The following is a 14,897-nucleotide window of genomic DNA, read 5'->3' as shown; positions in this document are numbered from 1 at the left end:
GGGTTTGATTACAGAAACTAATAAAGTATTCTCTAAATAATGAAAAAAGAATAAGATAAGACTATAAGAGCGAGAAGCAATTTAAATATGTTCAGGGACCATTTTCATCTCCAGAATTAAGGATTATTTTAATCTTACATCATTGCCTTTTCTCTTTTACTTTCCTTTTTAGTTTTATTTTAGGATTCCTTATTTTTAATGTTCATACAGAGATTTCTTTAACTGAAATACCGAATAGTTTCTTTGGTGTGAAAAACTATAATAGTACACAGGATCCTAATGAGACAATTAATAATGTGAAATAGGAAGTAAAGGGCTAAAGGTGTAAGGAAAGTGGGAAGGGTGGGGGAAAGGTAATAAGGGAGAGGAAAAAAAATATGAGAAACTGAAAAAATGGAAATAAAGTGTTTGTAAATGGGGAGGGGAGGAGGGGGTGAAGGGAGGGCAGGGACAAGGGGAAAAATGAGAATCAAGACCTATTATGTAAACGTACAGTATCCCAATGATGATTGTAAGTGTATTTGTATACCTAGATTGTACCAATAACCTCAATAAAAAGAAAAAAAAATTATTTACACGACAAACAATTCACCATGATATTTTCACTTTCATAAACTTTCACCCTATGTGAGGTGGTGCGTGCCTCTAATCCCAGAACTTGGGAGGCTGAGGCAGGAGGATCACCTCAAGTTTGAGGCCAGCCTGGACTACATAGTGAGTTCAAGGACATCCTGAACTGAACTACATATAGAGACCCTGTCTCAAAAAAAAAAAAATTTCACCCTACACAGAAAATCTTCCTAGAATTTTCCTTGATGTGCACAGGTGATGAATCCCCTGCAGTCATTCTGGGCTCTGATTTTACACTTCACTATAGAAGCAAGAGCATCATGCTGCATGCAAGCAAAGCAGCAGAGTGAGACTTTGGTGGCAAACACTCATCCTTGGGAGAGGGGTGTTCAGAGATTCAGAGAGCAGGGTCCAGCTAGGCCTAGAGTCGGAAGACATCAGCTCCAACCAAAGGCATCCCACATGACCTGGGTGTGCCCGAGTGAATCTCTTAACATCTGACTCTCAGCTTTCACTTCTGGAAGCTGGAAGAGTCAGGGATCTATGACAAATGAGTAGGACAGGAACTAAGACAATAACGATAAACTGAAGAACCAGCTAGGAACCCCAGGCTCCACCACTAGGAAACTGACCATAAAATCCTCTGAGCCTGTTTCCTCATCTATTAAACAAACACACACACTTTAAAATGCTAAATAAAGCACACCAACTGGCTCTTGTTAAAAGGCAGTCTTTCTTTCCTTCTTCTCTCTCTCTCTCTCTCTCTCTCTCTCTCTCTCTCTCTCTGCCCACCCCTCTTCTTCCATGTGTGTTACCAGGGATTAAATTCGAGGCCCTTGCTAAGTCACTAAATTACCCAGGTTGGGCTCACCCTTAGGATCCTCCTGTCTCAGCCTCCCTGGGTGCTGTGATTACAGATGTGTGTCACCACACCCAGCTCAAAAGGCAGCTATTAGTAAACCCTTAAATGCTCACAATCCTAAGTCTAGTACACCCAAAGGTGCTTCCACATTCACTGCTAATCTAAAAGGAGCAGAAATGACAGCGTTTACCCTTGAGGCCCACCACCACCCACCAGGACTGCTCCAAGAGGGCAAGTGCTTATGGCACACAAGACTCTGAATCCAGTCCCTAGAACATGCACAAGAAAGTCATAAACATGAAGTGCGTTCAAAACTTCTCCAAAACTATTTTAGACACTACCTCTCGCTCTCCTATGCAGGTCACACTGCCTTTTTCTCTTTACCACGTCAATCAAGGCCTTCTTTTGAAATAAGCAAAGGCTGAAGAATGAGAGGACACTTCCCAATGTCTTTCTCCGCATAAAAAAAGCTTACTTTGAATTATTTTTCAGTTGTTTTCTTAAATATGAGACTATCACAATTATGTGTTTTAGGTGCTCTGACCTCCAAAACTGAACCTTTTAACAATCGATGGCCGTCATTCCTCCACACCAAGAAAAAGACACTCAAAAGGACACAGCAAGCTCGGGCCATCAAATGACTATAAAGCCACTCCATATCTGCTGTTGTGGTTTGGGTCTAGATGTCCCCCCAGAGCTTCATGTGGTCACAGGCTTGATCTAGAGTGTGAGAAACTGGAATAAAATCTCTCATTTTATTCATGCTGCAATGCTAGGCTCAAGGGCGCTAGGATTAAGGGTGTGAGTGCTACCTGCCCTAAGTAGTCTGAATAAGAGAAAAGGGGCAGGGAGATGCTGTTAAGGTTCTAGTTACCTTTGCTGCCTTGTGTGTTTCTGCTCTGCCATGACTGTTTGTCATCCCTGTTTGGAGTTGGCTGATTAAGGACTGAAACCTCTGCAAACTGTAAGCCAAATAAACCCCTTCCCTTTTAACTTTGGGTGTCAGGTATTTTGTCTTAGCAACCAGAGAAAGGTAACTAAGACATCTGCTTCCAACTAACACCATCCTCCCACAGAAAAGATATGAACTTACCTCTATGAGAACCTAAACATCAGAAATATGTAGATAAATTGATACTGGTCCTACTGCTAGATGCAGAAAACAACACCTTGAGGTTAAATCACAGTAGTCTTTTTAGGGCTGTAGAGTGAATCTCTGGCACGTGTGTTAGTTGTTTGTCTCTTAAGACAAAAGATGTTAATGTGAGTCATTTGTTCTAAACTAAAACCTCAGTTCTCAGGTGTAATTGCAGTGTTGGCACTTTGCAATAAATAAATAGGCTTTGGGTTGCATTTTGGGCATTCATCTCTAACAGCATCACCACCACTGCTCTAGAGAAACAAGGATCAGGACCCAGGCTTTGCAGCTCTGAATCCAGTGCCAGCTATAGCTCCACATGCTATCAAGACCTCTGTACAAAGCTCATCTGCTATCACAGAAAAATATAGTAAATTATAATCACAATAAGCATGAAGCATAAAAAGCAGTCTAAAATACTATTTAAGGCCAAGAGTCACTGAGTGTAGTGAAACATGCCGGTAATCCCAACTGCTCAGAAAGCTGAAGTAGCAGGATTACAAGTTTCAGGCCAGCCCAGGCAACTTAGAAACACCCTGTCTCAAAATTAAAACTAAAAAGAGCTGGGGGCATAGCTCAGTGTACAATACCCCCGAGTTCAATCTCAGGATCAGAAAATGTGTGTGTGTGTGTGTGTGTGTGTGTGTGTGTGTGTGTCTGTGTCTAAGGATATGCAGCTCAGAATGCTTGCCTAATATGTGCAAGGCCCTAAGTTAGATCCCCAGCACTGGTGTGGGGGGGCTATTTCAACTACATAAAAAGTATACAGCTACCCTTGTTATCCACGGAGGACTGGTTCTAGGATTCCCATAGCAAAACCTGTAGATGCTCAAGTCCTTTATATAAAAATTAGTGCAGAATTTGCACATAACCTATGGCACATCCTCCCATATAGTTTAAGTCCTCTCTAGATTACTCATAATACTGAAATATAATGTAAATGATGGTTACACTTTTTGTTGGGAAAGACCTCCCAAAAAGTCTGTACATGTTCAGTACACATGCAATTTTTCTTGGAGAATGTGTTTGATCTGTGGTTGCTTGAAACCCTAGATGCAGAGCAGAGAATTCTAACCCCCTTCCCCCTCCATCTCCCCCTCCCCCACCTCCTCCCCCTCTCTCCAAAACACTTGCTGTTTTCTCTGTATGGTAGAATTACAAGCAATTTATTTTCTTCTTTTCTGTGTTTTCTATTTTTTTACAACTAGTACATAATAGTGTTATAGTCAAGGAGATACAGTACTTAAAGTATTAAAGCTTGTAGCAATGAAGCTGCAATTAAGATAATTTCTTAAAGACTATTTTACCCGCTATGGATACTGAACAAAATAAAAGCCTACACACTGTATAGCAACACTAGCAACTGTCATCCTAGACTACAGAAGGGTCATGGGAAATCTGTAACCATAGCAACATCTTCAACTATAATCAAATCTACTCACCAATGTCATATTGATCTAAAAGGGTATTTTCTCTTCTTTGAACAACTTAATGACATTTCATCCACTTCCCAAAGTAAGAACACTGAAAAGTAACAGCTGAAAAAGCTGTGCAACTGTCCTACATGGTTCCCTATGTCCACAGGAATACAGGTCTACGAACAAACCAGGCTGTGCTGCGCAACACAAAATTGCAATCCTTAAGGAACTTTCCCCATTTCTTCCGCACGGTATTCACTGCGCTCCTCCCCTGGGGAAAGGCGTCTTTCCCACGCCCGTCACACAGCCGTCCCTACTCACGCACACACCACCACCACCCTTAGCTCGGACTCACAGCTTTCACGCACCTCTCGGACGTCAAAGCTCCTCTTCAGGTTAGCACCAACTATTCCGTACAGTTCATCAGCGGGGAACAAAGGCTCTTCAGAAGGCTCCACGGTAACCTACAGAAATGGAGAACAACTGTGCAAACCTGTTGAAGTCACGATTCTGGCGGCATATGCCATAATGCCTTTGGGAAGAGACCGAAGAACATATCCTACTCACATCCAATTTCTTCTGGTAATTCAGACCCCGTACAATCTTTCTTGCTAAGTGGAGGGCATGATGGTCATCCAAAGCATAGTGGTCAGTGACCCCGGACTTCCTACAGCGTAAAGCACAGTGGAACAATCAGCACAGGGAAAAGGAAGGAAATTAAACATCTTAAACCCAAAATCCTTTTCTTACTAAGGAGCAGAGGGAACTCAGTGAGCACTATTTCCAAGATACTTCAATAAACCTCGTTTTATTTGATCCTCCTAATGTACCTGGCAAAAGAGATCTATCCTTGTTTTACCAAGGGGAAAAATCTAGGACCGGCAGCAGCTGCTTCAGAGCCCATGCCTTCTAGTCTTCAACCTTGGCCCTTTTCTGCTGGGCTGCAGGGCCTTGCTGACAGGCTTCCTAGTAAGTGTGCATCTGAGCCAGATGTGGTGGTGCCTGCCTGTAATCTCATCACTCTTGGAGGCTGAGGCAGGAGGACTGCAAGTTCAAACTCAATCTGGGAAACTTAGCAACTTCCCAAGATACTGTCTTAAAATAAAAAATAAAAGAGGCAGGGAATGTGGCTCAGTGCAAAGGCCCTGTGTTCACCCCACTGACCTTGAACAGGACTGTGTCCATGTGCCGTCCAACAACAGACAACACACACTCACATTACTGTTAACACCAAGTATTTGTTCCTAACCAAGTTTCTAAACATGTAAACTACTCTCCTTTCTTCTTTTTTTTTCATTGAGTTTATTGGTACATTTTAGGTATACAGTACAGTTACATTCATCATTGGGATCTTGTACCTTTATATGATGTATCCTGGTTATTTTTTTCCCCATTCCCCTGCCCTCCCTTCACCTCCTCCATCCTATTTACAAAGACTTTGTTTCTATTTTTTCCTTTTCTCATATTTTTTCCTTTCCCTTTTCTTTCCCCTACCCCTTCTTCTTCCCCTTCCCCATTTAGACCCTTTCTTCCTGTTTCACATTATCAACTATATATATTGATCCTTATTTACAGTTTCAGTTTCTCGTATCAGAAAAACTATTCGGTTTGTTATGTGTGCTCTATTTATTTCACTTAAGAGTGTGGCCTCAATGTGCATCCATTTAGTTATGTCTCTAGTTTTTGAGAGAATGGTGAGCTCTCTCCTCACCAAGTCACACCCAAGAGTGGCCATCACAGGTAACAAGCAGAAAGGTTTGAATACATCATCCCCAGGGTAATATGGAAACTGTAAGTGATCAAGTGGTTCCGTGAGGAGGGCCTGGAACTTCCATTCAGTTTCTAGTGCAGTGGCTGAGGCACAGGCCACTCTGGTGATGATTCTGTTCGATCAGATGCTTTGCTGTCTCACATGCAGATGTACAATGACTTTCTAATAGAGTATTTTTTAAAATCTATAAAGTATCCGGGAGTGGTGGCTCACATCTGTAATCCCAGTGCTCAGGAGGCTGAGGCAAGAGGATCTCCAGGAATTCAAGGCCAGCCTGGGCTAACTAGTGAGTTCAAAACCAGCCTGAACTGTCTCAAAACAAATATATATAAAGTCAGGCAAAAACTCTGGTTAAAAATATGAAAATTTTCATTCATTGTAAGAGTAAGGAATTAGGTGCTGTTCTCCAGGTTTTGAGGCTTCATCTATGGAAACTGCCCAACCCTTAGGAGAGGCTTCTCAGAGTAAGACTGTCTCGGGGATCGTGTCCCTTCTCACCTCTGGTCCAGGTGCTCCCAACAGCACAGACCCTGTTACTCTTCAGAGCCCTATAATGCCTCGTAAATGGCAGACCCTTGGCTTCTCTAATTGAATACATTTCATAACTGGCTGGTTTTTTTCCAGTTCAGGTTATGGAACCCAGAGCCTCATACTAGGCAAGAGTACTACCACTGAGCCACATCACCAGCCCTTTTGCTTATTGGTTTGTTTGTGTTTGAGACAAGGTCTTACGAGGCTGCCCAGGTTGGCATGCACTGTGATCTTCCTGCTTCCCCAATGGCTGGGATTAGAGGTGTGTCTCACGACACCTGGCCACGCACCCATTGTTTCAAATGCTCCACATGGTAAGAGCCGTTATAAGCGCTGACTTCTCACTACACTACAATTCAGTAAGAAACAGAAGCAGAAGGTAAATACTTAAAATACAGTGCTTTCTTACAAAAACTGTCTTATATTTACCAAAACAGCAGGAAAAGGAATTCTTTCATGAGACATACGTAAGCCTTTATATCACTTTAGCTTTTCAGAGTGACTAATCACAGAAGTATAAACATGAATGTAAGCAACCTGTGAGTAGTAAATTTTACAGCATTATTCTCTTTAAAAAACCATCACCTTGGAACAGATCTTTTAAACATACTTTCAGCTCTATGATTGACTCATAATTAAATTGGGTAGAAAACTAACTTCATACCAACATGATTACTCTCAAAGCACTTTATGTACGCAAAAGAGAGGAGGACTGTAAAATTTCAGGGTATCAGCAGGATGCAAGGTAGCAGTGGAAAACTGACCAGATACAGTAACTAGAAATAATTCCATCAAAAATAAAAACTAGCATTACTCATTCTGTAATGAATTATACAATAAAATTTCAGGTACATCTACAAAAATGTTTTCTTCTAGTGCTCTATGTTTCCAAGCACGCAATAAAACAGCTAAGCTATGGTATCAGAAATTATACTACAGATCAAAATCTTCCACTAATATTTATGCCAGAGTTTTTGGAAGAGGAGGTAATAATAAATAAGTGTTACATAAACATAAAACTTTCACAGAGATGATATTTCTCAGAGTGGCAACACAACCTCCAGGCTGCCTGTAAGAGGAATTACAGCTGCTTGCCTCTAAGCTGCACTGCCACACAGCAACCAGGAACTCGAGGACTTCAATGGGTTATTTTAAAAATTCGAGTACTGACCAGTTGCTAGGAAAACAAAGTTGTATACCATGTCTCTAACAAGGTTAAGACCTCAAAGACCTAAAGCCATCGGCAATGTATCAAGAATAACCCACAGGTGCTTTAAAAACTGTTTTGTCCCTATAGCTGTAAGATCCCACCACCTCCCCAAAATAGTTTAAGAAAATGTTAAATGACATGATTATAAATTTGAAAACCTCAACAAGATTAAATTTCCTTTATATTTCTATAATTTTATAAAGCTGGGTAAAGTGCACCTCATGTTCCACATTATTCTCTTATTATATACATAATATAGTCAGTATCACTGAAAAAAACTGAAATTTGATTAATACGTAAGGATCTTAATTTACTCAGCATAGACCTCCTAATATTCCTAAGAGTTTTAGTGGGAAAAGCACAAAGTGTGCTTTTTAAGAAGATTTCATGTATTTAAAATTATGTATGTTTCTTTTACATGAAATAAATAAGTCACACATGTGTAAATACCAAATAGTTTCTCTGGTGTGAAAAACTAAAAGTGTAAATAAGCTCCAAAATGGTATAATTGACAATGTGAAACAGGAAGAAAAGGGCTAAAGGTGTAGGGGAGGTGGGAAGGGTAGGTAGGGGAAAGGAAATAAGGGAAAAGAAAAAATATGAGAAAAGGAAAAAATGGAAAAAACGTTTTTGTTAATAGGGAAGGGAGGAGGGGGTGAAGTGAGGACAGGGGTATGGGGAAAAAATGAGAACCAAGACCTGTCATGTAAAGGCAGAAGATCCCAATGATGCATGTAACTGTACTGTATACCTAAAAAGTACCAATAAACTCAATGAGAGAAAAAAAAAAAAAGTCACCACCTAATCATTTCCCATGATTTTTAACAGGTTAGTTGAACAATAACAACACTTGTATATGGTGTTTAGTATGTAATAGGAACTCTGTTCTAACACATGAGCAAATCATCTGCTTCAGAGGCCTAAACCTGAGGACAGGCTAAGTCACAGGGGCAGTAAGTGAGGCATGCAGAAAACAAATTCTGGAGTCCACATCCCTAACTTGTATGCCTACAGCTTTACTTTTTTTAACAAGCCTAAATTTTTGTGGCGGGGTTTTGTTTTCTGGTTATTTTTTGAGGCAGGGTCTCCCTTTGTAATTCAGGCCAGCTTTGAACTCACTGATTAGCTCAGGCTGGCCTCGAACTCCTGGCGATCCTCCTGTCTAAGCCTCCTGAGTGCTGGGATTACAGGTGTTCACCATCACACCCAGCAAGTCTAAATTTTTGAAAAATCAATACTCCTCAAGTGCTGTCTTCCTCTCCTTCCCCGATCTGCACCCACAAACAGGACCAGTCCACTCTGCCCTGTCCCTCCCCTCGCCCTGCTCTACCTGCAGCCCATTCTCTCCAGACACACACCCAGCCTGGCCTCTAGTCAGTCTCCTGAGGTTAGTGCTCAGATACAAGGCGACACATATCGGTGCTCACCACACCGTGGCAGGAGAGGATGCTCTAGCTTGGTGCTGCGACTCCACAGACCAAAGACTTGAACCCAGAATAGCAAAAAGCAAACAAATACTATGGTTTGTAAACAAACAAAATGGCGATCCTAAAAAGAAACGACCCTCGCTGTTTCACCTGCAGTGCAGATCAGCACCTCCAAGCTCCTCAGCAGATACCTCCTCACCGGTGGCTGCTTTAACCTACAGGGACAAGAAGTACTGGTGAGTCGGTTGGTCCTAGAGACATAAATGCTTCCCAAGGAGCGCGTCTCCTCCCAACCCCAGCGCACTGATGTTGGCCACAGAACATTAAAGCTGGTAGCTGGTAAACACAGAAACTATCCTCTCCAGTCTACAGATGAGAGATCTGAACCCAGATCCCCAAGAACACGCCTGCGGCCCCGGCCTGGAGCCTGACTGCTCGCTCCCATGCACACGCGCTACCTGTGAGAAGCTGCAGCGCCTGCGTCTGTGCGCCCCGCCCACCTCAGCTCCGCAAGCTGGCCGAGTCCCCTAGGCCCGGGTCCGGGTTAATGCTGGCCTAGGGATCCGCAGCACTGCTCTTACGCTGCCAACGCCAGCGTGTCACCTGCCAGACTGTACTTCAGCACTCTGGCATCAGCTCCGTGCTGTGGGGTCCTTGGGGGAAGGAACTGACCCATCCACCTTGAACACTCAATAGTTAGGTTGAAAACTTCCAGTTACCACCACCAACTTTATGTTACACCTTTAAGGTGGGGGGAAAAAATCTCCAAAATTGCCTAAATCTGAGAACCAGCAGAATGTAATCAAGAAGAAACCCCAAGTGATAAATCAAGAATGACTTAATTATAGCCTTAGAAATTGCAATAAGACAAAGAAAGAAAAATCATTTAACACTAAATGTCAAGCTGATTCCTTAAGAATTGTTTATTGATTCCTATTTCTTTGGGTTGGTTAATTTGTTTTTTATTCACACAGGAAAAGTTTTTATTAGAATAATGAACATCAACCTAAAATGCAGCACAGAAATGACTTATTCACTACATCAAAAGCTCTGTCTTAAAATATCTTTCCGCAGGGAGAGGTAATTAAAACTTTCACCTCCAATCATTCCACCCCCAGAAATCAATTACTGATTCTCTTCTTTCCAAAAATTTACATGTAAAACAACATTCAGTCCAGACAATAACTAATTATGAGGTGTCTTGATATTTAAAGTTGTAAAAAGGAATAAACAACAGACATACTATATTTTCAGGGATCTGACTAATATTAACAGAAAAAAAATAAGGATCTGTCATCAGTTAATATCTATTCAACACCCACATCATGATACTGTGATCATCAGTGCAAAGATGATAATAGTCAGAGAAAAATTAAAACAACTCACTCTGCCAAATAACAATCTGGGGAGACAGATGGGACAGGAGCTCCCAAACTGATCTTATTACTCCGTGTTTTTCAATCACTCTAAGCTCTAAAACATCAGCCTTTCCTCAACTTACAGGGAAATGAATGTCAGAGTTTAGAATTCTCAAGGATTTTGGTTGGGGGGGTGGAGTATTGGGGATAGAACTCAGTACCTTGCACTTGCAAGGCAGGCAGCGGCACCACTGGGCTAAATCCCCGGCCCTCAGAGTTTAGAGTTCTCAAGAGGATGAGAAGCTGCTTGTTTTCTTCCTTAGCCATGGTCTTTCAGAATCGACCACCGACGAGGCTCATTCCCCTATGACTTGCAGGCTGCCTGGGGGCCCGGGAGCCTCCAACATGGGAATTAAACCTGAATCCAAAGCACAATGGCCCTGGCCCAAACCTTCCCTCTACAACACTTAGCATTAGTCCAGCACTTCGATGCTGCCTGACTTCCTAACAGATGTTGGCAAATTTTAGTCATATCTTTATTCATTTTCTGATGAAAAATAAACACAAACTACTAAAAATGTTTGTAACCTTTACTACGTACAGGTAAATTTTGAGTGTATTTCCCCCTCATTAACCAATGACAGCTATCACATACAGCAAAGGAAATCTTAACAGATATGAACACTGCAGGCCTGACTTTATCACATCTAAAATCGCTCCTTAAGCTGGGGCTATAGCTCAGTGGCAGAGCACATGCCCAGTGTGTGTGAGCCCCTGGGTTCAATCACCAAAACAAATAAAATCGCCTCTCTTAGCCAGATACCACAGCACACACCTGCACTCCCACCCCTTTGGGAGACTGACACAGGTAGATTTCAAGTTCAAGTCCCACCTGGCAACTTAACAAGACCCTGCCTCAAAATTTTGAAAAATGCCTGGTATGGTGGCACATGCCTATTATCCTAGCATTAGGAGGCTGAAGAAGGAGGATTGCTGTGAGTTCTGGCCAGCCTGGACTACACAGCTAGACCCTGTCTCAAAAAAAAAAAAAAAAATAGGAGGGATCTGGGGATATAGCTCAGCAGAAGAGCCATTTGGGTTTGATTCCTAGTACCACCCCAAAAAAACAAAAACAGAAATAAAATTACTCCTCTTCAGCCTTACCTTATCTTCAATAAGAATTATTAAAATTAACAGAACTACTTAAGAAATTTGTTTTATATCAAAGCATGAACTCTTTTTTTTTTTTTTTTTTTTTTGGCACCGGGGATTGAACTCAGGTCCTTCTGCTTGCAAGGCAGGCCACCGAACCAGTGAGCTAAATCCCCAGCCCTCCTGAACTCTTTTTTAATCAGTCTGTATTAGTGTAGTATTCCAAAACCAAATTTGATTATTTGAAAGACTTTTTTTTTCATACCGGGTATCGAACTCTGGCCCTTGCACTTGCAAGGCAGGTGGCGGAACCACTGAGCCAAATCCCCGGCCCCTTTGAAAGATTTTTGGAGTGACAAACTTAGTTTTAGAAATATAATTTGCATACCATAAAATTCACCATTTCCAACACCACCATTCAGTGCCTTTTCACATAATTCACAAGGCTGTGCAACCACCAGCAGCAGCTCACTACAGGACACAGCACTCTGTTGGGTGACACCTCATACTTCCTGGTGGTCACTCCCCACCCCACACCTGCCCTGGCAACCACTGGCAATCTACTCTCTGTTTCCGTGAATTTGCCTGTTCAGAAGTGATGACATACAACACCTGTTGGGGCAAGCGTGGTGGTACATGCCTGTAATCACAGCACTCTGGGAGGCTGAGGCAGGAGGACTGTAAATATAAGCCTACTCTGTACATCTTAGCAATTTAGTGAGAGCCTGTCTCAAAATAAAAAATAAAAACAGGCTGAGGGTGTAGCTCTCTGCAAAGGCCCTGGCTTCAATCTTCAGTACCACAAAATAATAAATAAGTAATAATTTCAAAATATAAAAAGGACTAGGTATGAAGCTTAGTGCAAAGGCCTTTCAATCCTTAGTAACACACACACCTGTCTCCTGTCCTTTTGTGCTTGGCATAACATCGGATCCATCTATGCAGCAGCCTGTGTCAGAGCTCTATTCCTTCCTATGCCTGAATCAGTACAAGTATGTACACTGCAGGGTAGACTTTCTTTTCTCATTTCTTCAAGCCTCCAGCATTGTCCTTATGGAAGGAGGTACCTGCTGTCAGGTGCAGTGACTGTCTCTATTCCCCCACTGCCTGGGAGCGTGCTGTGACTCAGCAGACACAGTGATGGGCGCCTTACTGACAGGCAGGCAGGGAGCTGACCCAGGACAGGCGAGGAGGGCACAGGATGCCACAGCATTCACCACAGCCAGACACCAGCGAGGCCATCCAGGGTGCCCTTTCAGAAAAGCCCTGTGATTGGTATTTATGCTTGGGGTCCATCTCCCTCTGGGTCTTAACTTTTCACATGTGTTTGGTACATGATGTCTAAGTGGACAATGGAACTGGTCTGTCCCCTGCACTTGCTAGGGATGGGTGTGGGTCTGGTCTGCCCTGGCCCCTCTCCTCCTTCCCAATCCCTACCTGCTGCCGCAGATATTCCCAGTGGGGCATGGAGAGAGTGCAGGGAGGACACACACAACCATCAGTGCCCTGGGTTCATCCTGTAGCAGGGGACCCATTCGATGGGGGTGGATGGCAGGCAAGGGGGTGCTCTAGGCCAGAGGAGCAGAACATAACAAGGGCACTGAAAGAAAAAACTGCTGATTCCAGAACACAGAAAACAGCACCACCTGGGCCGGAGATTTAGTTTAGTGGCTCTGCTGCCTGCCTCACAAGCACAAGGTCCCAAGTTTGATTCCCGACACCAAAAAAGAAGAAAAAAAAAAGGAAATGCTCATACCTCACTACTCTTCATAGCACTTTTTCCCACTTTTAAACAAGGAGTCCATATATTTTATTTGGACTACAAATAATATAGCTGGTTCTACCAGTGGTTCATAAAGACTGCCAACATCAGAAATTTAGAGAGCCGGGGATTTAGCTCAGAGGTTCCACCGCCTGCCTTGCAAGTGCAAGGACGCGAGTTTGATCCCCGGTACCCCAAACAAAACAAAAAAAAAGAAATTTAGAGAGAGAGAATATGTGTGCATGTGTATAGTATACTAGGGGCTGAGCCAAGGGCCTTTGTACCAGGTTTTTCGGTTTTTTTGGTTTTTTTTTTTTGGTACTGGGGACTGAACTTAGGACCTTACACTTTGGTGGTCAAGGCACCAATAATCTAAATCCCTGACTCTAAATTTTTTTTACTTTGAGACAGGGTTTCACTAAGTTGCCCAGGCTGGGTTCAAACTTGCTATCCCCCTGCCTCAGTTTCCCAAAGTGCAACCACCACACCTGGCTTTTCATTTCTGAAAAAAATGTTCTGAATAACTTATACACTCAAAAGGCTCAAACAGTCCAGATGTGGTGGTGTACAAATTTAATCCCAGCCCTCAGGAAGCTGAGGCAGGAGGTTTGCAGCAAATTCAAAACCAGCCAGGGCTACATAGTGAATTCAAGCTCAATGTGGAATACAGAGTGAAATCCTGTCTCAAAACAACATAAAAAAGCTGGGCATGATGGCGCACATCGGTAATCCCAGCACTCAAGAGGCTGAGGCAGGAGGATCACTGTGAGTTCAAGACCAGCCTGGGCTATACATAGTGAGTTCCAGGTCAGTCTCAACTACATAGTGAGACCCTGTCTCAAAAAACAAAAAACAAAACAAAACAACCCTCCCCAAAAAAAGCATAATAAATAAGTAATAAAAAATGGAGAGACCTGTCTCGGAAGATACAACAGATAATAAGTACCTAAAACTCCAATATCACTAGTTATTAGGGAACTGCTAATCAAAACCACAGTGAAGGCTAGGCATAGTGATATACTCATGTAATCCCAGCACTCGGGAGACTGAAGTAAGAAGACTGCAAATTTGAGCCGAGACTGAAAAACTTTGCAAGATCCTGCCTCAAAAATAAAAACAGGGCAAGGGATTTAGCGCAGTGGCGCCACTGCCTCCTGCACAAGCACAAGGTCCTGAGTTTGATCCCCCCCCACATACTCCCCCCCACCGCACCAAAATCAATCAATCAATCAATCAATCAAAACAAAAACAAAGAAGGCCGGGGATTTGGCTCAGTGGTTCCATCTCCTGCCTCACAAATGCAAGGGCCCAAGTTCGATCGCTGGTAACAAAAAAATAAAATAAAATAAAAATAAAAACAAAGGTCTGGGGATGTGGCTGACTATAAAGATCCTGGGTTTGGGCCAGGGATTTAGCTCAGTGGTTCCACCGCCTGCCTCGCAAGTGCAAGGACCTGCGTTCGATCGCCGGTACCAAAAAAACAAAACAAAACAAAACAAAAAGATCCTGGTTTTGATCCCCAGTACTGCTTAAAACAGAGAGAAAGAGTGAGCTGGGCATGTGGGTGTAGGTCTATAATCCCAGCTTTTAGGGAGGCTAAGGCAGGAATGGATAGCCAATTCAAAATTAGCCTGGGCAACTTAGTGAGACCTGTCTCAATAAAATTTAAAAAGAGGACTGGGGATTTGCTCAGGGGTG

The 14,897-nt window shown here is 42.7% G+C and overlaps 1 protein-coding gene across 2 annotated transcripts in view; it reads right to left on the bottom strand.

Annotated features, from left to right (window-relative positions):
- Positions 1–14,897, bottom strand: part of Mccc2 (methylcrotonoyl-CoA carboxylase 2) — a 78,187-nt gene that overhangs the window by 17,607 nt on the left and 45,683 nt on the right. For both annotated transcript variants that reach the window (XM_010637322.3, XM_010637324.3), the window contains exons 8-10: positions 9,078–9,142; positions 4,556–4,655; positions 4,357–4,452 (exon numbers count right to left, since the gene is read on the bottom strand). In XM_010637322.3, the coding sequence (XP_010635624.1) occupies positions 4,357–4,452; positions 4,556–4,655; positions 9,078–9,142 (261 nt within the window). The remainder of the gene's footprint in view (positions 1–4,356; positions 4,453–4,555; positions 4,656–9,077; positions 9,143–14,897) is intronic.

The sequence above is a fragment of the Fukomys damarensis genome, unplaced genomic scaffold, assembly GCF_012274545.1.
Source record: "Fukomys damarensis isolate Sample0158 unplaced genomic scaffold, DMR_v1.0_HiC HiC_scaffold_1, whole genome shotgun sequence".
Lineage (NCBI taxonomy): Eukaryota > Metazoa > Chordata > Mammalia > Rodentia > Bathyergidae > Fukomys > Fukomys damarensis.
The sequence above is the reverse complement of the archived record's forward strand: the minus strand, read 5'-3'. Positions and strand labels throughout refer to the sequence as shown.